This window comes from Schistocerca serialis, chromosome 12 (assembly GCF_023864345.2).
Source record: "Schistocerca serialis cubense isolate TAMUIC-IGC-003099 chromosome 12, iqSchSeri2.2, whole genome shotgun sequence".
Taxonomy (NCBI): Eukaryota; Metazoa; Arthropoda; class Insecta; order Orthoptera; family Acrididae; genus Schistocerca; species Schistocerca serialis.
This window is the reverse complement of record NC_064649.1, coordinates 145228605-145255249: the sequence shown is the minus strand read 5'-3', so window position 1 is coordinate 145255249 and position 26645 is coordinate 145228605. Positions and strand designations below refer to the sequence as shown.

At 43.0% G+C, this 26645-nt stretch overlaps 1 protein-coding gene across 1 annotated transcript in view; it reads right to left on the bottom strand.

Annotated features, from left to right (window-relative positions):
- Window positions 1-26645, bottom strand: part of LOC126428008 (molybdenum cofactor sulfurase 3) — a 184122-nt gene that overhangs the window by 73791 nt on the left and 83686 nt on the right. Inside the window, exons 8-9 of the mRNA XM_050089890.1 lie at window positions 15224-16131; window positions 3033-3265 (exon numbers count right to left, since the gene is read on the bottom strand). Coding sequence (XP_049945847.1) covers window positions 3033-3265; window positions 15224-16131 — 1141 coding nt within the window. The remainder of the gene's footprint in view (window positions 1-3032; window positions 3266-15223; window positions 16132-26645) is intronic.

The window sequence follows — 26645 nt, the reverse complement described above, 5'->3', positions numbered from 1 at the left end:
TGTGATCCAGCACCTGCAAATGAGCTTCTCAGAAACAATGAAGCTAGTCCACTGTCTGTGCGGTGCTGTTGTGAGAATCTATGAAATATGTTTGAATAATAATGAAACCAAAAGTCAATGACACGGTATCAGACATCCAGACCTCGTCACAGAATGTGGAGGTCGGAAGCTTTCCTGCTCAATAAAGTGGAACGGGCAATGATGTGGTGTAGGTACAAGTGTTTCAGAGCACACCATACAGCACACACTGTTGAACACGGGCTTCTCTGGAGCATACCTGCATATTCGCAATTCAATCTAATGACACAGTCAATTACTACTGCAGTCGGCACGGAATTATCGTGATTAGACTGTGGAGCAAAGGAAATGAGTCAGCCAGTCAGACAACACCACGTCGACAGTCGAGTCCGGATATGCCACTGACGAGGCGAACGGCCCCTCGAAGCGTGCAGTGCGCCGCCGATGCGGGCCGGCGGCAGTAGTACTGCGGTACGAGTGACAGTCACCTGAGCTTCCACAGGACCTGTAGTAGTAATCGAAGGGACCACGACAGCTGTGGACTGCGTGAATATTATTGCGGACCACCTGCATCCCTTCACACTCAACTTCATCCCTATGGCGATGGCATCTTCCAACATGATGATATCTGTCCATGTCCCAAGACCAGAATCATGCTGAGGGGTTTGAAGAGCATAGTATTTGACTAGCACTGATGTCTTGGCCACCAAATTCACCTGATGGAACACGTCTCATGACCCACCTGTTGACAATTTATGGAAATTATGAGATCTGTGCATAGACATCTATATAGACATCTACATCTACAACCGTACTCTGCAAACCACTGTGAAGTGTATGACAGAGGGTACATCAAATTGTGCTATTTAAATTAGAGTTTCCTCCAATTCTACTCACATATGAAGTGTGGGCAGAATGAGTGTTTGAATGCCTCCTGTGCATGCTATAATTAATGCTATTTTGCCCCACGACCCCTATGTGAGCAGTACGTGACAGGTCGCAATATTTTCCTAGTCATTATTTAAAGTTGGTTCTCAAAACTTTGTAAGTAGACTTCCTAGTGACAGTTTACGTCTATGTTCATGTGAGTGTCACTTGAATTCTGCTGTTAGTGCTGTTTGGTGTGGGTCCTACACACTTTTCAAAGGCAGACTGACACACTATTAAGCAGGTGGCATTAAGAGAAATTTGAAACTGAAATCAACAACAGGCAAGGAGATTCCATAACACCGAAGTTTTTCTCAGTGGTCCTAGAGATACTTTCAGAACATTACGCTGGGGAAACAATGAAGGCATGTGTGTTAATGGCACAAATCTGACCCACCTTCATTTTACAGATGACACTGTGTTATCTGCCCCTAACTCTGATAAGCTGCAATAATAACTTAAAACAGTTAAAAGTACTAACTACAGAAAAAGGCCTGAAAATGTAACATTAAAATAATGTACAACCAGAAAACAGCAGAAACGAAGTGCTACAACTGGATGCACAACAAAATAAATAAACACACACAAGAGTAAAAATGGTCTCGATTGTTTTTGGTAAAATTTCAAAACTAGGTTTACAGCACATCTGAAGAAAGTAATTACAACAGTAATGAGTTATGGCAGTGAGCCGTGACCTTTTAATGTGAAAATCAGTCGAAACCTGGCGGTTGCTGAGTAACAGAAAGTGGCATGTTGGCAATTATTAGGAGGTACAGAAAGGCAAAAAATGAACCTGGGGACAGACTCAAATAGAAAATGCACTGAAACATCTAGGAGGCATCCTTTATCCAGCGTTCAACATCCAATAATGATGATGATGCAATAACAGTGTTCATGATGATTTGTTTACAGGGAGTTCTCTTTGGCACTGGCTCCTTACGACACAAAGTCTTGAGCAACAGGGGGAGGGGGGGGGGGGGGGGGGCACAAAAACGCAGGTGACTCCTGTATATAAGAAGGCTAAAATAACAGACCCACAAAATTACAGTCCAATATAGTTATCTATGGTTTGCTGCAGAATTCCTGAGCATATTGTAAGTTCAAATACAATCAGTTTCCTTCAGGCTTCCGTCCACAAATCTGCATGGTTTTAGAAAGTATCAATTGTGGCTGAGAATTTCTATTTTGTGTGACAAATGGCAGCGTCCCCAAATCTGCACGGGTTTAGGAAGCATAGTTCGTGACTATTGGAGGAAACAGGAGAATTTCTGCTTGGTGTGAAAAATGACAACTCTCTCTACATCTAGAAAAAATGCAAATTAATGTAAGTAAGTAGGAAAAATTATCCCACAATTTTCAAATACAGTGTTAGTGGTGTGCTGCTTGACGCAGTCACGGTGATTAAATATCAACGTGTGACACTGCACAGTGATATGGAATGAGCCTGTAAGGTTGGTAGTATGGAAGGCAAATGCTTGGCATCAGTTTATTGGGAGAATTTTAGGGAAGCGTGGCTCAACTGTGAAGGAGACTGCATTGTAACACTAAAGCAACCCATTCTTCAGTACTCGTCAAGTGTTTGGGATGCCCAGCAGGTCTGACTGAAGAAAGACATTGAAGAATTGAAATACGTGCTGCTAGATTTATTAAGAGTAGGTTCAATCAACACATGAGTACTATGGAGATGCTTCATGAACTCAAATGGGAATCCCTGGAGGGACAAAATTGTTCTTTTCACAAAACGCTATTGAGAAGATTCTGAGTACCAGTACTTGCAGCTGACTCCAGAATGATTCTACTGTTGCCAATGTTCACTGCATGCAAGGAATGTGAATGCAAGGTAGGAAAAATTAGGGCTCGTAATGGGGCATATAGACAGTTGTTTTAGCCTTGCTCAATTTGTGAGTGGAACAGAATAGTAGTAGTGCCACATGCCATACACCGTACATGGTTTATGGAGTACATACGTAGCTGTTGATGTAGAATGATTGTGTGTGTACATTGTGACGTGTCCTATGACACTGTGCGGTTAACACAGATGTCCAGCTGAAATATACTGGAAACCAGCTCAGCCTAGATGCACAGACCTGGGAAGTGGAGCTGCAGGATCCTCCTGTCGACATCGACGTGAGGCACGACGAGGCACAGCCGGGACTCCGTCTTCTGCGTGAGGGCCACCCCCGCAGACGTCACCACCATCCACTGCCGGTCGTAGGCCAGGCCACGCGCACTCACCTGCCACGTCGGGACGGCCATGGCGCCGCACGACTTCACTGGGTACACGAAGATGTGCCTCAGTCTTGTGACTGTTTCAGATATCCTGGGCAGAAAAGTGAGTCCTGCTTTATGTTTAACCACACGTAACTGGTCAGTACCTTCATCTATACTCTAATGACCACGACAAAGTGCATTATTGTACCGTACATTCTATTCACATATGGAGGAAGTTAAGAATGACAGCTTGTATGTCTCTGTCACCACACTGCTGCCTCAGACTAAATCTGTTCCAAGCTGACTGCTTCATAGTTTGGTACACTATGTGATCAAAAGTATCTGGACACCCCCAAAAACATACGTTTTTCATATTAGGTGCATTGTGCTGCCACCTACTACCAGGTACTCCATATCAGCGACCTCAGTAGACATCGTGAGAGAGCACGAACTTTGAATGTGGTCAGGTGATTGGGTGTCACTCGTGTCATACGTCTGTATGCGAGATTTCCACACTCCTAAACATCCCTAGGTCCACTGCTTCCGATGTGATATGGAAGTTGATATGTGAAGGGACACGTATAGCACAAAAGCGTACAGGTCGGCCTCTTCTGTTGACTGACAGAGACTGCCGACAGTTGAAGAGGGTCGTAATGTGTAATAGGCAGATATCTATCCAGACCATCACACAGGAATTCCAAACTGCATACACTGCAAGTACTATGACAGTTAGGCGGGAGGTCAAAAAACTTGGGTTTCGTGGTCGAGCAACTGTTCACAAGCGACACATCGAGGCAGTAAATGCCAAACGATGCCTCGCTTGGTGTACAGAGTGTATATATTGGATGACTTAAAAGTGGAAAAACGTTGTGTGGAGTGACAAATCACAGTACACAATGTGACAATCCAATGACGGGGTGTGGCTATGGCAAATGCCCAGTGAACATCATCTGCCAGTAAAATTCAGAGGCAGTGGTGTTATGGTGTGGTCGTGTTTCACATGGAGGGGGCTTACACCCCTTGTTGTTTTGTGTGACACAATCACAGCACAGGCCTACATTGATGTTTTAAGCACCTTCTTGCTTCTGGATGACAACTGCATCTTTCAATATGATCGAGCACCTGTTCATAATGGACAGCTTGTGGCGGGATGGTTACACGACAATAACATTGTTTGTTTCGCGGCCGTTAGCCACTAGTCACTTGAATCAGCAGTTGTCTTGTGACAGCCAGAGCGAGAGCACCAGCAGCAGTGAGTACTGTTTGTATAAAGCGTTTATTTTGCATTTTGTTTACGACCTTCCACTAAGGAAGGGATTCTATTTGTGTTTATCTGCTCTGCATAGTAACTAACAGTTCTTGATAAAACTTTACGTAGTTTTCGTGTTAGATTTCTTAGTGTTTTCTTGATCGTTTAGAACAGAAAGCGCCCTAAAACCGTCTTTTGTTTGTTTCGCGGCCGTTAGCCACTAGTCACTTGAATCAGCAGTTGTCTTGTGACAGCCAGAGCGAGAGCACCAGCAGCAGCGAGTACTGTTTGTATAAAGCGTTTTTGTACTTATTTGCTGCGCTTAGTTTTTAAATAGTTTTTCTGGGAAAACCTAGCGTAGTTTTCGCGTCTCGTATTTCAGTGAGTGTTTCTTGATTATCAGAGTAGCTCATCAGAAGATTATCTTGGGAATTTGTCACCGTATAGAGTAGGGTAAACATAGTCATGTGTAGGGACTGGTGTTGTTGTGAGCGGACGCAAGGAGAATTGGCCACTCTTCGGGGGCAGGTGGAGGCTTTGTCTGTTAGGCTCATCGAGCTCGAGGCGCAGGCGTCGGCTCGTAGTGGCATTGGGGCAACTGTGGTGAGACCTATGCCTACTTCGGTGGCCTTGGAATCACATGGAACCCCTGATGTCGCTGCGTCTTCCGGCAGTGAGCATCTTACCGGTCAGCCATCACTCCAGGGTGAATGGCGGACAGTGGTGGGCTCGCGCGTGCCTGGCCGAAAGGCGAAGGTGGGATCTGGCCGCGTGGCAGCTGCCTTACCCCTTTCCAACAGGTACGGGGTGCTTCCTAGTGGTGATGACATCGTTTCCGAGCCACCACAGGATGCCTCGCCTGTTGGGCCAGTGGCCGATTCTCCGGCAAGGTCCCGACAGTCACAGAGGGCGGGCCTATTAGTTATAGGGAGCTCCAATGTTAGGCGGGTTACGGAGCCCCTCAGGAAAATAGCGGGTAGGTCGGGGAAGAATGCCAGTGTGCACTCGGTGTGCTTGTCGGGGGGTCTCGTCCGTAATGTGGAGGAGGCCCTTCCGGCAGCTATTGAACGCACTGGGTGTGACCGGCTGCAGATAGTAGCACATGTCGGAACGAATGACGCCTGCCGCTTGGGTTCTGAGGCCATCCTTGGTTCCTTCCGGCGGCTGGCTGATTTGGTGAAGACAACCAGCATCGCACGCGGAGTGCAAGCTGAGCTTAATATCTGCAGCATAGTGCCCAGAGTCGATCGCGGTCCTCTGGTTTGGAGCCGTGTGGAGGGTCTAAACCAGAGGCTCAGACGACTCTGCGACTATAATGGTTGCAAATTCATCGACCTCCGTTATTGGGTGGAGAACTGTAGGGCCCCCCTAGACAGGTCAGGCATGCACTACACACCGGAAGCAGCTACTAGGGTAGCAGAGTACGTGTGGCGTGCACACGGGGGTTTTTTAGGTTAGAGGGACCCCCCCTTGGGCGAAACGATAAAATACCTGACGGCTTACCAGAGAGGACATTATCATCGTTGATAAAGAACGTCCGTCCTCGGAGACCAAAAACAGGAAAAGTTAACGTAATATTGGTAAACTGCAGGAGTATCCAGGGCAAGGTTCCTGAATTAGTATCTCTTATTGAAGGAAATAGTGCGCATATAGTATTAGGAACGGAAAGTTGGTTAAAACCGGAAGTGAACAGTAACGAAATCCTAGACACAGAATGGAATATATACCGCAAGGATAGGATAAACGCCAATGGTGGAGGAGTATTTATAGCAGTAAAGAATTCAATAATATCCAGTGAAGTTATTAGCGAATGCGAATGTGAAATAATCTGGGTTAAGTATCAAAGGTGGGTCAGATATGATAGTCGGATGCTTCTATAGACCACCTGCATCAGCAACCGTAGTAGTTGAGCGCCTCAGAGAGAACCTGCAGAACGTCGTGAAGAAGTTTCGTGATCATACTATTGTAATAGGGGGAGACTTCAATCTACCAGGTATAGAATGGGATAGTCACACAATCAGAACTGGAGCCAGGGACAGAGACTCTTGTGACATTATCCTGACTGCCTTGTCCGAGAATTACTTCGAGCAGATAGTTAGAGAACCAACTCGTGAAGCTAACGTTTTAGACCTCATAGCAACAAATAGACCGGAACTTTTCGACTCCGTGAATGTAGAAGAGGGTATCAGTGATCATAAGTCAGTGGTTGCATCAATGACTACAAGTGTAATAAGAAATGCCAAGAAAGGAAGGAAAATATATTTGCTTAACAAGAGTGATAGGGCACAAATCGCAGAATATCTGAGTGACCACCATCAAACGTTCATTTCTGAGGAAGAGGATGTGGAACAAAAATGGAAAAAATTCAGAAACATCGTCCAGTACGCCTTGGATAAGTTCGTACCGACTAAGGTCCAAAGCGAGGGGAAAGATCCACCGTGGTATAACAATCATGTACGAAAGGTACTACGGAAACAAAGAAAGCTTCATCATAGGTTTAAGAGTAGTCGAATCATAGCTGATAAGGAAAAGCTGAACGAAGCGAAAAAGAGCGTAAAGAGAGCAATGAGAGAAGCATTCAACGAATTCGAACATAAAACATTGGCAAACAATTTAAACAAGAACCCTAAAAAGTTTTCGTCATATGTAAAATCGGTAAGCGGATCTAAATCCCCTATTCAGTCACTCGTTGACCACGATGGCACCGAAACAGAGGACGACCGAAGAAAGGCAGAAATACTGAATTCAGTGTTCCGAAACTGTTTCATTGCGGAAAATCGTAACACGGTCCCTGACTTCAGCCGTCGCACGGACGCCAAAATGGAAAATATTGAAATAAACGATATCGGAATTGAAAAACAACTGCTATCACTTAGTAGCGGAAAAGCATCCGGACCAGACGAGATACCCTTAAGATTCTACAGTGATTATGCTAAAGAACTTGCCCCCTTTCTATCAGCAATTTATCGTAGATCGCTGGAAGAACGTAAAGTACCTAGCGACTGGAAGAAAGCGCAGGTCGTTCCCATTTTCAAGAAGGGTCATAAATCAGATGCGAATAATTATAGGCCTATTTCGCTTACGTCAATCTGTTGTAGAATAATGGAACATGTTTTGTGTTCTCGTATTATGACGTTCTTAGATAATACAAATCTCCTTCATCATAACCAACATGGATTCCGCAAACAGAGATCATGTGAAACTCAGCTCGCCCTATTTGCCCAAGAAATTCACAGTGCCGTAGACACTGGCGAGCAGATTGATGCCGTATTCCTGGACTTCAGGAAGGCATTTGATACGGTTCCGCACTTACGTTTAGTGAAAAAAATACGAGCTTACGGAATATCGGACCAGGTTTGTGATTGGATTCAGGATTTCCTAGAAGAAAGAACACAACATGTCATTCTTAACGGTTCAAAATCTGCAGATGTAGAGGTAATTTTGGGAGTACCGCAGGGAAGCGTGATAGGACCTTTATTGTTTACAATATACATAAATGACTTAGTTGACAACATCGGTAGCTCCGTGAGGCTATTTGCAGATGACACGGTTGTCTACAAGAAAGTAGCAACATCAGAAGACTCGTACGTACTCCAGGAGGACCTGCAGAGGATTAATGCATGGTGCGACAGCTGGCAGCTTTCCCTAAACGTAGATAAATGTAATATAATGCGCATACATAGGGGCAGAAATCCATTCCAGTACGATTATGCCATAGGTGGTAAATCATTGGAAGCGGTAACGACCGTAAAATACTTAGGAGTTACTATCCGGAGCGATCTGAAGTGGAATGATCACATAAAACAAATAGTGGGAAAAGCAGGCACCAGGTTGAGATTCATAGGAAGAATTCTAAGAAAATGTGACTCATCGACGAAAGAAGTAGCTTACAAAACGCTTGTTCGTCTGATTCTTGAGTATTGCTCATCAGTATGGGACCCTTACCAGGTTGGATTAATAGAAGAGATAGACATGATCCAGCGAAAAGCAGCGCGATTCGTCATGGGGACATTTAGTCAGCGCGAGAGCGTTACGGAGATGCTGAACAAGCTCCAGTGGCGGACACTTCAAGAAAGGCGTTACGCAATACGGAGAGGTTTATTATCGAAATTACGAGAGAGCACATTCCGGGAAGAGATGGGCAACATATTACTACCGCCCACATATATCTCGCGTAATGATCACAACGAAAAGATCCGAGAAATTAGAGCAAATACGGAGACTTACAAGCAGTCGTTCTTCCCACGCACAATTCGTGAATGGAACAGGGAAGGGGGGATCAGATAGTGGTACAATAAGTACCCTCCGCCACACACCGTAAGGTGGCTCGCGGAGTATAGATGTAGATGTAGATGTAGATGTAACATCCCTGTAATGGACTGGCCTGGACAGAGTCCTGACCTGAATCCTATAGAACATCTTTGGGATGTTTTGGAATGCTGACCGAAATTGATACCTCTCCTCAGTGTAGCACCCTGTGAAGAATGGGCTTCCATTCCCCAAGAAATCTTCCAGCCTCTGATTTAATGTATGCTGGCGAGAGTGGAAGCTGTCATCAAGGCCAACACCATACTGAATTCCAGCATTACCGATGGAGGGCAGCACAAACTTGTAAGTCATTTTCAGCAAGGTGTCCAGATACTTTTGATCACATAGTGTATCTTCCTCTTTTGACTACAATCAGTATTTTTATTCTTCTCCTTTGTATTTTTCTTCTGTCCAGTTGTGTCTTTGATAGCTATTACTAGAATTCCTTTTCATCACAGTATTTGTCCCACAACAGTTTTCATAACAAGGTTTAGGAGAGTTCTGTCTTCCCTTACCCTTTCATTACTTCGCTGTCTTTCATTTATCCACACATTTAATTTCTTCATTCTGCCCAAAACCCACATCTCGAATACTTAAATTTTGCTCATTTCTCACTCCTTCATTGTCTGGTTTTCAAAGCCATATAGAGAAACACTCCACACAAAGCATTTACCCAACCTTTGCCTGAACTCCACCACCATTTTGGTACATAATAAGCATATCGTTTTCTGAAAAGCTTGCTTTGCTTAAGCAATTCTTGGTTTTATTTGTCTTTCACTTGCCCAGTTTTTAGTTATCAAGCTACCAAAATATTTGTACTTATAGCCCGTTCAATTTGACCATGTGTTGTTTCCACTTTCATGTATTCTTTGCCACGTACTCTCATCGACTTAGTTTCCTTCGAACTGATTTTAATTCTGCACTCTCGCAACCCTCCTTCAAGTCTGGATGGTGTTCTTCAAAAACAGATTGATGTACTGTGCATCCACTAAGTGTCTCCACAGCAGTGAGCCTCGCGAGTCTCTCCTTTGAGGGGTGTAAGATTGGCAGCGTGTTAAAATCTTGCCTGCACATGTTCTGTGGATCTGCAGTAGTAGGACAGGGGTGGTAGCATTGCGTGTGCATTTCAGGTGTCAGTTGTGTTACTGTCTAGTTCTTGGGTAAGCCGAGTGTAGTGAGAATGCTTACTATTGCGAAGAGAGTATTTTTAGTGGAAGGGGTTTTCCGTGCAAGGGGAAACTTTACGGAAAAACATTATGGAGCATGTGAGGTGGCAATTTAGATTGCGTCTTCCTGCTTCACTGTGTCCACACCGTGGAACAGTGAGTGATTTAATTCGTAAATTCCAGACGACAGTTTCAGTTCATCATGAACCGTGAAATAGTAAGCCCAAAATTTTAACAGAACAGAAGCTTGACGACACTTCGGATATTACGTTGCAGAGTCCAAAAAAATTAGTGAGGAGATTATTGCAAGAGACTAAAGTCTCTCATACAACAGCACGTAAGTCCATACCCAAGGAACTCGGGATATATCTATAAAATTACTGCTGTGCAACAATTACATTGTATGCACTTTGAGAAATGAATAGCATACTGTGAATGGTTTCAGCAATTTGTTAACTGACATGAAGTTGGTGTTTTAGATCAAGCCTTTTTCACTGATGAGGCTTGATTTCCCTATCTGGCTACTTTAATTCCCAAAATTCATGAATTTTGTCACCAGGAAATTCACATGCCATTCCACACAGAGAAAATTTGAGTGGGCTGCCACAATGCAAGCGTGAATTATAGAGCCGATCTTTTTCAATGCTACCGTCACTTCCGATGTCTATTGTTCTGAAATAATTTACCCATTTATTGCTCTGCTGAATGAAAATGAGATCAATCATTCATTTTTCCAACAAGACAATACTACTGCTCATACAGCACACCAGTTCTCATAACTTTTAGATGAAATCTCTGGAGACAGAATAATTACAAAAAAGTCTCTGGCCCCTGCGTTCAGCTCCTCCCCGACTATTTCCTTTGGGGCACAACTAAAACATTTGTGTATAAAAATAACCCAAAGACGATAGATGAACTGAAGACAGCAATAATTCATTATCTGCATTCGATTACACAAGAAAAACTGGCAAAGGTGTTTGCAAATAAATGTAAATGTGTTTAACTCTGCTTCAAGAATGAGGAAAACATTTCCAGCATGTGCTGTGAAATTGTTGAGTACAGAGTATTTAATTGTAATGTATATAATCAGTTAATTTCATTGTTTTAATTGTAATAATGTTGAACACCATCTCCCAACATAATTGCAGCCACTAGCAGTGATCCCAGCCCCTAGCTTGTACAGCAACACAAATGTTCTGTCAACATTATGCGCCCTGCAAGTTGAGACACAGGGAGTTCACTGCTGCAGAGAGACTTTGCAGACACACTGTACCTCCGAGCAATAACACGTCATTGGCAAATGTGATGCTGTTGATCTTCTGACTTCCTAAGCTTATTCCTTCCTTCTCTACTATAGTGTCCCCATTATCAAGTATTCAGTATACACGGTAAACAGAATTGGTAAAAATATAACATCACTGTATTACTCCTCTTTTGATTTCAGACAGATTTATTGTACCATTTATTAGCTTCACAGACTCTGTGTAAGATGTTGTGACCCTACGGCTGCAGTGGACTGCTAGAGCAATCTAACTGCATCCTGCCCTGTCTGCAGTTGATTGCTACAGCAGTTGAGCACTGAGCTGCCTGTGGAGTGGAGCTATAGATTGTCATGTCTGATTGGTTTCCTGCGAGCGGATCAGGAAGAGGGACCTAGACACTAACCTGGCTGAGGCAGAGTGGGCTCGTCCAACTCGTAGTTCTGGAGCAGAATCTGTAAAGCTGGAATAATTTTTAAACTAGGGAACTCGGTGTGATCGTGAATAAGCTTCTAATGAAGAAGAGAGAGAGTTAGAGTAAACATTACGAGGTACTGACACCTGAACCAAACTGTCGGAGGTGTAACTACTACTACACTGTGCAACTAGATGCCGCGAGAGTCCAAGTCCCACCTCTGAGGCAGAGTAGCGCAGTGACCATGTCGGAGGCAGAATACTAGCGGAATTCTCGACAGGCTGTTAAGCTGCCATTTATATAGTCTCCTGTGACGTTACTATGATGCTTGGGAATCTTCCATCGCTCTGGCTGCCTTCCAATCCCCGAGTCTGTCACTTAGCCGCTCTGAGTGCTACGCCGCCCCGGCTCTTTCCGTTGTGTACTAACCCTGTGTGGAGACTTTCCATCTGTCGAAGCACTTTAATGCGTATAACAGTGGCTTCTACTGCTATGTCACAGGACCGTAACTCCACAGACATCTTAACATACACCTATTCGTAATTTATTCGCGACAAGATGTTTGGACACTTATGCTTGTTCATATGTTCATAGTTAAGCTGGTGCTGAATATGAGATCCATTTCATCGTAGTACCACTGGTGGACTTTCACCATACTGCACAATTTCTTCTAAATGTAACATATGGCACTTCAATGTGCAGAATATGATATCATTGTCGGACATCAGCACTTGTGGCAGAATTATACAATTCTTTGTAGGTTGCTATAAATCGAACCCACGTTGCTTATAACATAACCAGCTCTGCCTTATACATGTTTCGGAATATTCATTTCAAACCAAAGCACTGTTTCACTGTAGTGAGAAAACAGTTAGTGAGTGTATGTCAAACCTAATTTCATTATCACCTAAAATGTGGGATCACAATTTCAGGAACTCAAAAGCAGCTATCAGCAAATTCAAACTGCAAAAAAGGGCATCAGAACCATGTTTGGATTTAAACCTAGAGACTCATGTAAGGCATTGTTTAAGATATCTGGTATTCCTCCTTTACCATGCATCTACATTATGTAAATACTTGTATTCTTTAAAGTAAATGTAACAGGTGGGGACAGTAAATTCCAAAAGAACTGCTATGTTCATGATCATTTTGCCTGATGAAACGAAAACTTACATACAACTCAACGCAACACACCATTGTGCCAAAACAGTGCTTTCTACGCAGCAGTTAAATTTTGTTAACAAACTTCCTGAGAACATAAAAGCAAATACTGAGGCAAAAATCTTTGGAAATTCTTTAACACTACTGTGTGCGCCTACGTATAAAGTGCACTGACCACAAATAACTTTGTTTTGTAGTGTTTCATTGTTGTTTTATAACTGCAAGCCCATATCTTTTCCTTCATTATTTCTTCAGCTAACTCAGTGATAACTTGTGTTGACATATGTCCAAGTGAGCAGCAGTAATATGAAATAAACAGTGAGTTATGACAGAGAAAATTTATGATCCAGTATTATGAAAAGAATAGTTGCTACTCACCATATACCAGAAATGCTGAGTCACAGATGGGCACAACAAAAAAAAAAACTGTCACAAAATAAACATTCGGCCAACAAGGTCTTTGTCAAAAATAGACAAAACACACACACACACACACACACACACACACCATCACAGTCTCTGACAGCTGAAGACAGACTTTAATTTATGATTCCTGCAAGGAAATGACCCATATTCTGAACTAGTAGGACAATACCACACTGAAGCAATTGTCTACATGATGATTAGTAATCAAATAAGCAGTTGGTTTGGACCTGATGTAACTATGCTGTTTAATGCTCTGAGTGGGTCATTTCTGTTTGGTAACACTCTTATGTGACATCAGAATGATACAGTGAAAGTTTATTTTATTATTTTTCAATTAAACAGTGATTTAGCTCATATAATGTAAGGTTATTTTGTCACTGTTTAATTAAACTAAGATTAAATTATGATTTTGCTCATACATATTTATATTAACAACATAAAAATTTTCTTCCTTTGGGCCTTGTCCCGCACCAGTGCAGGGTCAGCCTTGTTACCTTGTTATTACGGATTTGGCAGTGTTAATGCAGAGGGGGATCGGATGCCCTTCCAGCGGCCCCCCCCCCCCCCCCCCCCCCTCCCGGTCCCGGGATGTAAGTACTGTACCCCAGCTGTCTGTGTCTAGCATATTCCATCAAATAGTGCAAACATGTTCAAATGTCTATGAGCTGTGTAACTGAGGCAGAACGCGGGGAACAGCCCAGTATTCACTGCCTAAGAACCATATCCAGGCTGGTCGGCATACTTTCCCTCGTTGTTAATTCGCCGTGCGATTCGATACGGGGCCAGCATGCCTACCAAGTCCGGGAAGCAGTGCATTAGCACTATCGGCTACCCTGGCAGGTATTAACAACATAAAAATAACTATTATTTATGTGTGTATGTAATGTGTCAAGTACCCACTCGTGTTATAGAAAGTATCATGCCTGCTCCACTGAAGAATATTTAAAAGTATGAAGTGTATTATATAAATATTTACAGTTATTAAGTTTATTACATATACTCCTATTCTAGTCCCACTCCACATCCCCTGTCACAGGGATCATAGCTCCGTGGAAAACACTGGTGCAAAACTTGCCCAATTCACCCACCCAGCACTTCCCACTCCAGTTCTGCTACAGGCTTATCCTACCCCATCAGACGATGGGCTTCCTATGAAAGTAGCCGTGCCGTATACCAATTCTGCTGGTAGAAGCAGAACAACCTTTAATGTTGTTCCAACTACCGACCAGCTGTCCACCAGGAGAAATGGCCACCTCAAAACTATTGTCAAGAACAAAGTTGACCACCCAATTTCCCTTCCTCTGTCCTGTCACCCACCAGCTCCTAATTCACTGCTCCACATTACCTTCATTGTGTACTTCTGTCCTTCCCCCCCCCCCCCCCCCCCTTCCCCAGCTCTGGCACCTATGCTTCATGTGTATATCCTGTGGACCTGCCACCCCTTCATTTTGCATCTTCTAGCCAGAAAACTTGCAATTTCCTTTTGAGCCGCTAGCTAACCATCTCCAACCACTCATCCTGCCTACCACTTCTTTCTTCCTCTACCCACCCCACCTGATACTCCCCCACCCCCACCCCCCACCCCAACCAGTGCACTGCTAACTGCATTCCCAACTTTGTGCATCCAACCAGCACCATGTAGGGTGTGTGTGTGTGTGTGTGTGTGTGTGTGTGTGTGTGTGTACTCTAACCTGAGAAAAGATTTACTACCAAAGCTACCAAGTTTTCTTTCTCTTTTATGTGCGCCTGTTGACGATTCAATGCTTCTGCTATTCTGTGAGTGGTCTCTTTTAGTCCAAAATCATTTAATTTCATTGTTTCTATGGTAATGTGTACACAGAAGAAGATTGCATTGTCAAGAAACTGAATAAAAATACATGAATAAATAATCAATCAATCAATCACTCAATCAATCTTAAAACACACACACACACACACACACACACAATATTCTGTGATGAAAGGCAAGTAAAACATTTCTCAAAATCTCAACTTACACTACAACTGGAGTGTCAGATGCTCTACTATTTGGCATGCAGGCTACAGCTCATTTGCAAGGCCAAAAAGAGAAAATTTTACTTACCCATTCACAGTCTGTAGTGGTTTTTCTGGCTGCACAGTCAGATTACAACAGTTCTCTTCAGTTTCATTATTAGCATCAATACTGCCGACACCTCTGAACACTCTGTTTCTCGGAGGTCGGAAAGGGGAAGCTACTAGTTTCTGCTGAAAAATCACACTGTCTCCATTTGCTTCTTCTTCAGAAGTGTTATTGTTTGTATCACTGCAAGACCGTGTGAGGTTTTCAGTGGTGGGCAAAGGAGAGAGATGTTTACAAGTTACTGGACACAACACAATTTCCTGTTTAGGATCCTCCACACCACACATCCCTCTCGGACTGTCAAGCCTGTCGGCAAAATCTTGCACGTCACTGAAAGTGTCCGGAAGTACTCGAGGTTCCTCATCACTAAGAAGAGGAAGTGACTTCAGTTTTTTGACTTCACAGTTCATTTCACCTGAGCATTTCTCACGTTCATGCTCTGGAAGATCTGTGCACCAACTGCTCCCATTAACCAGGTTAAATTCTTCACCTACACCACCATTTCCCTCTTCTCGGAAGTGACTAGATACTACTTTGTCTTTTTCACGTCTAGTAACATAACTTGTGAAACTGTACTTTTCCACTTTTCCTGCTTCCCGAATGGTAATTAAGCTACGTGACAAAGGTTCTGTAGAATTCGGCACTGTGATGTCAAAACTGTTGGGTACACAACTGGAATCCACCTGGAATTTTTGCCTGTACAATGTAACAAACTCTGGCCACCATTTCGGAGTCTCGAAAATCGCCGGGCCTCGTACAAAAGCTGACTCCACCATCTCCAGAAACCTGTCGACATCGTGCTCGGTTGACATGTAGCCGAAGGATATGCGAACGGATCCGGTCGGCTGACCATCTATAAGGTCTCTTTCGTCACCACATATGTGGCCTGCCTGAAATGGAGGTCAAACAGAAAAATTACAGATTTTCCAGAAATGAGTAACGTGACATAATTTTTATTATACACTCTAACACAAAAAAAAAACCAACAATACAGCACAAAGGAATTATCTAAATGGGACAGAAATCAGTAGACATTATTTGCATGTACAGATAAACAAACAGTTACAGTTTCAGAAAAAATAAATGGTTCATTCAAGAGGAAGACGTTCACAAATTGAGCAAGTCAGTAACATGTTTGTTCACCTCTGGCCTAATGCAAGCAGTTATTTGGCTTGACATGGATCAACAGAGTTGCTGGATGTCCTCCTGAGGAATATCGTGCCAAATTCTATCCAACTGGCATGTTGGATCATCAAAATTACCAGCTAGCTATGCTCTGCCCATAGTGCTATAAATGTTTTCAATTGGGGAGAGATATAGTGAGGTAGGGCTTGACAAGCATGAAAACAATCAGTAGAAACTCTCGTCAAGTGCAGGTGGACACTATCTTTCTGAAATGTAAGTCCACAATAGCTTCCCATGAAGGGGGGTAAAAAAAAAGGGGGGGGGGGGGGCATCGAATATCATCAATGTACTGCTGTGCTGTAAGGGTGACACAGATGACAACCATAGGGATCCTGCTATGAAAAGAAATGTCACTCCACACCATCACAACTGCTCGTCAGGGTGTGGGGTGCACGACAGTTATACTGGTATCCCTTCACTGTCTAAGCACATCTTCAGAAACGACTTTGACCTCGAATCTCACTGACTGGAGCAAAATTGTTTTCTCATCATTTTGCAAGCTATCTATCACTCCACATTGTCCTGTTAGGCAGAGTACAGTCAAATTATAAATGCTACTGCTAAGTGGCTTGAAATCCTCAGACTGTTGCCAATTCCACGTTCAGTAGCCAAACATTCGAGCTAAGGATCCTGTAATTTTTCTTCAAAAGTACTGAAACTATGTACTACAAAGATAATAACAACAATGAAGTAGGGCTTAACTCTGGTTCTTCAAACTGAAGTGCAGAACCCAACACACACAGCTGGATGGTTGAAGGACTCTGTGAATCCTACAGTTCTCAAAGTCGATCACAAAGTGGCTGCTCGTGACATCGGGCCTCATGTTACTCCCCTATTTGGAGTCTGGCCTTATTCTGTATGTATTTTCCTCTACAATAGATACATATGTGTCACAACTGGAGGCACATTACTTATATTATTATTTCTTTCCTTTCTCAGACGTTATGTTATTATTATTATTATTATTATTACTGAGAATTTGATGTTATCCAGTTTCTGATCATTTTTCTTCAGCAATGCTGGCATAAACGTGATCACAGGATATTCTTCATCCGACTCTTTACACATACAGGCAAAGTTGAAAGTATTGGTGACTAAGACTCTTGTCTGCATTTGCACTGAACTGTGAATTATTAGACAGTTTCAACAATATTTAAAGCAGGTGACATCAAAAATGAAGTGATAACAATGCTTCTCACTTCATTGTAAGGTATCAATCTCATCATCTTAACCATATGATTATTTTTTGTCAGTAGCAAAAAGGGGCTAGTCGGCTGAAAACTGGATGACTGATATTGTGGGCCACCGAGACAATTATACTGTTGCATTCTGTAAGTGCCAACACCACACTAACTGCAGTATACCTGTACTTCCATAATGGCCACAGTGGCCAAAGTCATGAGAGCCATAGTACAGTGATGAACATATGTTGCATATATGCTAAGAGAATTTACTCGTTCCATACAGATCATGGACAAGTAACAAGATCTAGTCTCAAATGATGATGAAGAGATGTCTAAATTATGGCACAGTACATGACTTCTGTCCATGAAGGAAGACTTTCTGAGCTCCTGTGTTGCTACTGGATGATACTATTCACTGGCCACTGTACACCATCAGGAAAATTTAATGTTCAATAGTAGCAAAGCCATAAGCATGGTCATGGGGAATGTTTGTGTGTAGTGTGTTGACATTATCTCCCATTACACTGACATCCCCACACCCATGGGCTGGCTGCTACTGAACACTACCTTTCCCAACATCTTATGGACTCCAGACCTTCCAATCTCATTTCTAATACACTTGACAAATTATATACTTACTTACGAGGCCTGTCTAAAAATTATTCGACCTTTGGCCAGAAAAATATTTCGGATACCTGACAGGGTTGAGACCCTAATCACTTTCAAAGTGCTTGCACACACTTAACCCACCGATCCTTCCACAGCTGAAAACACCTCTAGAAGTCTTCTTTTGGAATGGTGTTCAGCTCCGTCATCGTGTTCCGCATTATCTCTTCTTTACTCTCAAAATGCAATCCTTTTGGTGTCAGTGGCTTCTTCAATTTTGGAAACAACCAGAAGTCACAAGGAGCCATGTCAAGAGTAGGGAGGTTGGTGAACGGCTGTAATTCCATGTTTGGCCAAGAAATTTTGAATGAAGTGGGATGAATGTGTGGGGACATTGTCGTGATGCAGTTGCCAGTTTTTCGCCACTCACATGTCTGGTCTTCTGCACCGAACTGCATCACGAAGTTGCCAGAGAACATGTTGATAGTACTCCTTTGTCACTGTTTGTCCTTCCTGTGTGTATTCATGATGCACATTTCCATGGCCATCAAAGAAGACAGTCAGCATCACCTTGATTTTGCTTCGCACCTGCTGCACTTTCTTCGGCCTTGGAGACTCGGGATGCTTCCACTGTGACGACTGTCTTTTTGTTTCAGGGTTGTACCTGTACAGCCGTGACTCATCTCCAGTTATCACAGTGTTCATAAACCCAGAATCAGTGTTGGTGGTGTCTCGAAGGTCCGGTGCAATGTCAAAACGGAGGTCTTTTTGTTCCGGCGACAACAACATGGGCACAAATTTTGCAGCCAATCGGTGCATGTTAAATCATCACGCAAAATTGCATGTGCAGAAATTTTACTCACTCCAACCTCTTTGGCAATCTCCCGCACAGTCAAACAATGATCTGCCCTCACCAAATTTTGCACCCTCTCAACAAGAGCTGCACTCCGAGCAGTTTGGGGCCTGCCAGAACGCTGGTCACTCTCCGTTGATGTGCAGCCATTTTTGATCGGTTGAACCACTCCTTAATTTGTGTTACACCTATCACATCTTCTCTGAACACCTGCTGAATCTTATGGATCATTTTGCTTTGAGAATCACCAAGATTTTGACAAAATTTGATGCAGTATCTTTGCTCAACACATTCAGTCATCTTCAGAGAATCAGTAATCTGACGAACACATGGTGTAGCACCTCACTGAGCGACCAACAGGCAACGACTGACGCGCTGGAAAGCTGGGACAAAATTCACACATGCTCATGAAGGTCTCTTCCTTTAACTATTTCTCCTGTGAGAGTAAGATACACAAATAAATCTGCAGCATGGCGATAGGCACCCCAGGGCCATGAAAGGCAATCCCCATTCTTCCACATCCCTGACACAATCCCTCTCACCTGTTTCACATTGTCCTGTTCAGCCCAATGTGCCACTCTCCCGGAATTTGACCTCCTCTCTGATTGCTGCATGAAAACCTCTAACCATTAACAGTACTGCACACTGACAGCTGCCACACCTTGTACAGTAAAAAGTCTCTCCCATATAGTCTGGCCAACCGTAGATGGTCCACCTGCAGTGGCACATAACCCTTTGCCTAGAATGCTGAAAGTTCTACTGACACCATCACAGAAGGACATTAGCTACAAATCCAGTCCACAAACAGATTTCAAATGTCTTTATCCTCCCATAGCTGCAACGGAGCACACAGCTGGTTGCAATCGAGGAGGGAGGGCAAGTGGGGGTACTCACATCCCTAGAATTTGGAATAAAGAGTTTTTTATTCATTGCAGAATTCTCACACATTTTCACCAAATACAGTAATGCTTTCACCCCACACCCTTTGCACCCACTTCAACCTTGTGACGACCGGGACCTAGGCTGTGCTATTCTGCAAACCACCATCCTTATTGATGGCATATCCAGATATTGTAATTTCTATGGCTGCTTTTATGATGCTGTATCCAAAATCCCTTCATTCTCATAGTGACAGACGTTTTGTCGAATATAATTTGATGCCGATTTTTGAAAATGTGTTCTGCCACAGCTGATCTTTCTGAATAGCATAGGCATAAGCACCTCTCATATTCCATCCAGCTTTGTTCCACAGTGCATACTGTTTGGCCAGCTTAGCAGCAGCCACATTGACATGATATCTTATATTCACCAGGCATTGTCATGTGAGCCCTACATTGTCCTTCACAGGCCTCATGAGCTGCTGTATTTTTGCTAGGAGCCTGAACACTGATGAAATATTATGTCTCTTCAGGAGCTGGCTAATCTTTCCTGACGCCGTGCCACATAACGACAAAAATGCAATTTTTTTGCTCTCTTCTTTGTCGGTGTGCATCTCACTAGAAATAGCTTGTGACGCTTGGTGGTGGCTGTAACTATTTTCCTGGAAGCCTTTTCAAAGGTGGCGTAGTTCCAGCGGCAGATTTTCAGCGTATGAGATGACTTCGGCACAGTGGATGAGGATCTCCAGAAAACCATGTTTTTGTGCTGGTAGGTGGTAGCTGAGAGCATGCAGATACCAATCTGTGTGTGCATAGTTTATAGTTTCTGGAGACACTGTGGCTGAGATGCCCATTGATTTTCAGTGAATGAGGAGATAAAGTCAAGGGAATGCACCATTTATCACTACTTCCATTGTAAACCTAATGTGAATGTGAATGCCATTCAGTTGATCTAAGAATTCTCCTAATTTATCACATCCATGGGGCCAGATGATAAATGTGTCATCAACATAATGCTAAAAGCAATTTGGCTTATTTTTGTCCAAAGTGATGTCTTCAGCTTTCTGCATAATTGGGTACAGATGGAGCTAATGAACTTCCCATTGCCACACCATTCAGCTGGTCGTCATATAGGAAATACGACAATGTTTGTGTGTGTTTAAACAGTCACACGATTGTCCTACCAAATAACTGGGGGAGAAGATCTATGCAGTCTTTGACAGGAACACATGTAATAGGTAGACCACATCAAAACAACTTCAGTGAAACCTCTTTATAACGTTCCTCCATATAATGTTTTCCTCTATGTTACATCTGTTTTTTTCAGCCCCAGCTAAAAACCGATTTAAACAATGTTAAATTTTCCTCTTTACTGCGTTTCCTCCATATTACAATTTCCTCCATGTGATGCTCATATTTTTGAAACCCTGGTCAATTATTTACCTCTTTATAACGTTTAAGTGACTGGATGTAGATGCATCGTTTTCTGTTCTGTGGATTCACAGTTTGCTCCGGCTCGGAAAGCCCACGCTCAGTGTGTTTCATATGTCAGCGGCAGAACCTGGCCGCGTGACATGTGACGCACATTCTGCTTGCGATCTTTTTGGCGCCATTTACTTTCACCCATCCACCTTCCGGGCGCCATGTTTTAATTACAAAAACTAATTATCTGCTACATTGATCATTTGCAATGAATATCATACTACAGTGTTGTGAAAATTTAAAATGTCATCTATGGCACTGATTAGTGGTATCCTGATCTTCAGTAATGCCCTATAATTATTATTTGGAAGCCTTCCTCTTTATAGTGTTTTCCTCTATACAGTATTCAGAATTTGTGGTCCCTTGAAAAACGTTATATAGAGGTTTCACTGTATTGTATTACCTCACCCAAGACACAGATATTTCATTCGGTTGATAAAATTGATGGTGTTCTTGATGTGATACTCACATGCAATGAAAGGAGGTTGGCCAGACGTTTTGTTTGTTGGTGACACACTGGGTGTTAACAATAGTGTGAAGAGGAGAATTCGTTTTGTGGATCTTTGGTAGCTCATAAAGTGTAGGTGGTCTCAGTGCCTGATGGAGGAGATTCTTATTGACAGCCTCTTCCAGTGATGACTGTTTTAGGAGCTCTGGTGCCTTCCTCATTATTTTCAACACTGAATCCTGTGGTAGTTTCCGGTAGGCATCTTCCTCGAGAATCGACTGAATTTTATTGTTCTAGTCGGCTCTGTCCAGAATGTCAGATGCATTGCCCTTGTGTGCTGGCAGAGTCACAGTGAGGGGGTCACTGAGGAGTGGGTGAAGCCTGTTGCGCTCAGCCCTACCCAAGTTAGTCGGAGGTCATTTAGATTTTGAAATAATCCGACACGTTTCGTGACAAAATTTGTCGGCACTCTCACTAGGCATCTTGCGGATCACTTGTTCAGTGCCACTTACAATATCACAGTAGGTACTGCTGCGAACTTCAGACCTTTCTTAAGTGTCAAAGTGGCACCCACATCAGTATCTCTCTTCATCTTACCCAATGTGGCCGGAAGCCCGAGAAGATTTTATTAATTTGTATTGCCGCAAGACCACGCGTTCGTCCACTACGTACCTCTGTGGGGAAGAAATGTGATGCAGTATTAAATGGCAGGGGAAGCTGCATTCTAAGAAGGCTAACTGTTAGAGACTCTAGCTTCCTGCTACACTGCAGAGGCGAGGACATGATTCCACAATCTGCATGTTGAGCCATCACATCAACACCTCGGTGGCAAGAAGAATATATCACTGCAGCAGTTTTGCCCTGCTGCAGGGTAGGGTTACATTTCAATAGGAGGCAGCTGGATTCAAAAGGTCACGAGCTGCTGGCTGTCCATCTGCAACTGACAGAGGAGCTCTAGGAAACAGGCTGGAAGTAGATAGACATTTCCACTGTCACACAAAAGGTGTCATTGCAGAAGAAAACCACAGAAAAACAGAAACAGAAATTCATCCGGCCCTCTCAACAACAACACGGTGCAGAACAAAATGTCATCAACATGACGGGGAGAAATATTGGTGCAGTTGCCATTTTGGCAACAGTGCCTCGGAGTACCCCTATCTGTGCTATTATAAATGAGGTCGGACAAGCAGTCTGCAAGATGCCTAGTGCAAGTGGGGTCAAAATTCGTAACGAAGCGTGCCAGATTATCTCCTAATCTAAACCACCGAATTTGACTAGCACTGAATGCGGCACACTTCAAGCACTCCATTGTTGTTGTTGTTGTGGTCTTCAGTCCTGAGACTGGTTTGATGCAGCTCTCCATGCTACTCTATCCTGTGCAAGCTTTTTCATCTCCCAGTACCTACTGCAACCTACATCCTTCTGAATCTGCTTAGTGTATTCATCTCTTGGTCTCCCTCTACAATTTTTACGCTCCACGCTGCCCTCCAATATTAAATTGGTGATCCCTTGATGCCTCAGAACATGTCCTACCAACCGATCCCTTCTTGTGGTCAAGTTGTGCCACAAAGTTCTCTTCTCCCCAGTCCTATTTAATACTTCCTCATTAGTTATGTGATCTACCCATCTAATCTTCAGCATTCTTCTGTAGGACCACATTTCGAAAGCTTCTATTCTCTTCTTGTCCAAACTAGTTATCGTCCATGTTTCACTTCCATACATGGCTACACTCCATACAAATACTTTCAGAAATGACTTCCTGACACTTAAATCTATACTCGATGTTAACAAATTTCTCTTCTTCAGAAACGCTTTCCTTGCCATTGCCAGTCTACATTTTATATCCTCTCTACTTCGACCATCATCAGTTATTTTGCTCCCCAAATAGCAAAACTCCTTTACTACTTTAAGTGTCTCATTTCCTAATCTAATTCCCTCAGCATCACCCGACTTAATTAGATTACATTCCATTATCCTTGTTTTGCTTTTGTTGATGTTCATCTTATATCCTCCTTTCAAGACACTGTCCATTCCATTCAACTGCTCTTCCAAGTCCTTTGCTGTCTCTGACAGAATTACAATGTCATCGGCAAACCTCAAAGTTTTTATTTCTTCTCTGTGAATTTTAATACCTACTCCAAATTTTTCTTTTTTTTCCTTTACTGCTTGCCCAATATACAGATTGAACAACATCGGGGAGAGGCTACAACCCTGTCTTACTCCCTTCCCAACCACTGCTTCCCTTTCATGTCCCTCGACTCTCATAACTGCCATCTGGTTTCTGTACAAATTGTAAATAGCCTTTCGCTCCCTGTATTTTACCCTTGCCACCTTTAGAATTTGAAAGACAGTATTCCAGTCAACATTGTCAAAAGCTTTCTCTAAGTCTACAAATGCTAGAAACGTAGGTTTGCCTTTCCTTAATCTTTCTTCTAAGATTAGTCATAAGGTGAGTATTGCCTCACGTGTTCCAGTGTTTCTACGGAATCCAAACTGATCTTCCCCGAGGTCGGCTTCTACTAGTTTTTCCATTCGTCTGTAAAGAATTCGTGTTAATATTTTGCAGCTGTGACTTATTAAACTGATAGTTTGGTAATTTTCACATCTGTCAACACCTGCTTTCTTTGGGATTGGAATTATTATATTCTTCTTGAAGTCTGAGGGTATTTCGCCTGTTTCATACATCTTGCTCACCAGATGGTAGAGTTTTGTCAGGACTGGCTCTCCCAAGACCGTCAGTAGTTCCAGTGGAATGTTGTCTACTCCGGGGGCCTTGTTTCGACTCAGGTCTTTCAGTGCTCTGTCAAACTCTTCACGCAGTATCATATCTCCCATTTCATCTTCATCTACATCCTCTTCCATTTCCATAATATTGTCCTCAAGTACATCGCCCTTACATAGACCCTCTATATACTCCTTCCACCTTTCTGCTTTCCCTTCTTTGCTTAGAACTGGGTTTCCATCTGAGCTCTTGATATTCATACAAGTCGTTCTCTTATCTCCAAAGGTCTCTCTAATTTTCCTGTAGGCAGTATCTATCTTACTCCTAGTGAGATAGGCCTCTACATCCTTAAACATTTGACCTCTAGCCATCCATGCTTAGCCATTTTGCACTTCCTGTCGATCTCATTTTTGAGACGTTTTTATTCCTTTTTGCCTGCTTCATTTACTGCATTTTTATATTTTCTCCTTTCATCAATTAAATTCAATATTTCTTCTGTTACCCAAGGATTTCTACTAGCCCTCGTCTTTTTACCTACTTGATCCTCTGCTGCCTTCACTACTTCATCCCTCAAAGCTACCCATTCTTCTTCTACTGTATTTCTTTCCCCTATTCCTGTCAGGTGTTCCTAGGCACTCTATAATGACCCCTTTGTCGTGGTTCTGCCAGCTCATGAGGACAAAGCATCTGACATTCCGAATAAAGCTGACTGCGATGCTAAAATTCAGTTCATCCTCGAGGAGGATACCTACTGGAAACTGGCAAGGACCCAACATTGAGAATAATGAGAAAGATGTCAGAGCTCCTAAAACAGTCGTCTATGCTTTGTAGGCTACTAAAGATCCACAAGACAGGTTCTCCTCTTCACCCCATTGTGAACACCATTGGGTCACCAACTTACAGAGTGGTAATACATCTGGTCAGCCTCCCTCCATCGCAAGTGGGTCACTTTGTGCATCGCATCAAAAACACTGATGATTTTATCAGCTGAATTAAAACAGCAGCATCTTGGACAGAGTGATATAATGGTCAGTTTTGACGTGTATTTCCAAATCTTCCTGTAAAGACTGTATAGATCAATAGATCACCTCTCTCAGCTTTTTGACAGTACTATAGTGGGATTGTTTAGGCACACACTGACATCGTCATATTTCCTACATGATGGACAGTGTGGTGATGGGAAGTCTGTTAGCTAATCCGTAGCCAACCTTTGTGGAGAAATTTGAAGTTGTGGCCTTGTATTATGTCAAAGACACTTTTATCATCTGGCCACACGGACATGATAAACTGCGAGAACTCTTAGATCATCTGAACAGCATTCGTGATGGAAGTACTGATAGATAGTGCATTCCCTTTCCTCATTTGCTGGAAAACCAATGGGCACCTCAGCCACAGTGTCTGCAGAAAATCCACATACACTGATCAGTAGGTGCACACTTTCAGCCACCAGCATCCAGCCCAAAAACAAAGCATTCAGAAGACCCGTGTCCACCAAGCTGAGGTTATCTCAGACGCTGAAACTGCCACTGGAACTGAGCCACCTCCGAAAAGGACTCCAGGAAAATGGCTACAACACTGCCAAAGTAAAGAGCAAAAAACTTGCATTTTTGTCTCTGTGTGGCATAGCATCGGGAAAGATTAGCTGCTCCTGAAGAGAGACAATATTTCACAAGTGTTCAGGCTCCCAGCAAAACTACGACAGCTCACGAGGCTATCTAGGATCATCAGAAGGCCTGGAATGTACGAGATACTGTGTCAATGTGGCTGCTACTATGCTGGCCATACAGTATGCACTGCGGAACAATTCTGAATGGAACATGAGGTGTGTTTATGCCTACGCTATTAAAAAAAAAAAAAAAAAAAGAAAGAAACAGCCACGGCAGAACATGCTTTTGAAAATTGACACTTCTATTTGACAAAACACCTGTCGTTATGATAATGGAGGGATAGCATCACAAAAGAAGCCACAGATATCAAAATACCTCGAAACACCTTCAGTGAAGGTGGCGGTTTGCAGCTCAGTATAGCTTGGGACCTGACCACCAC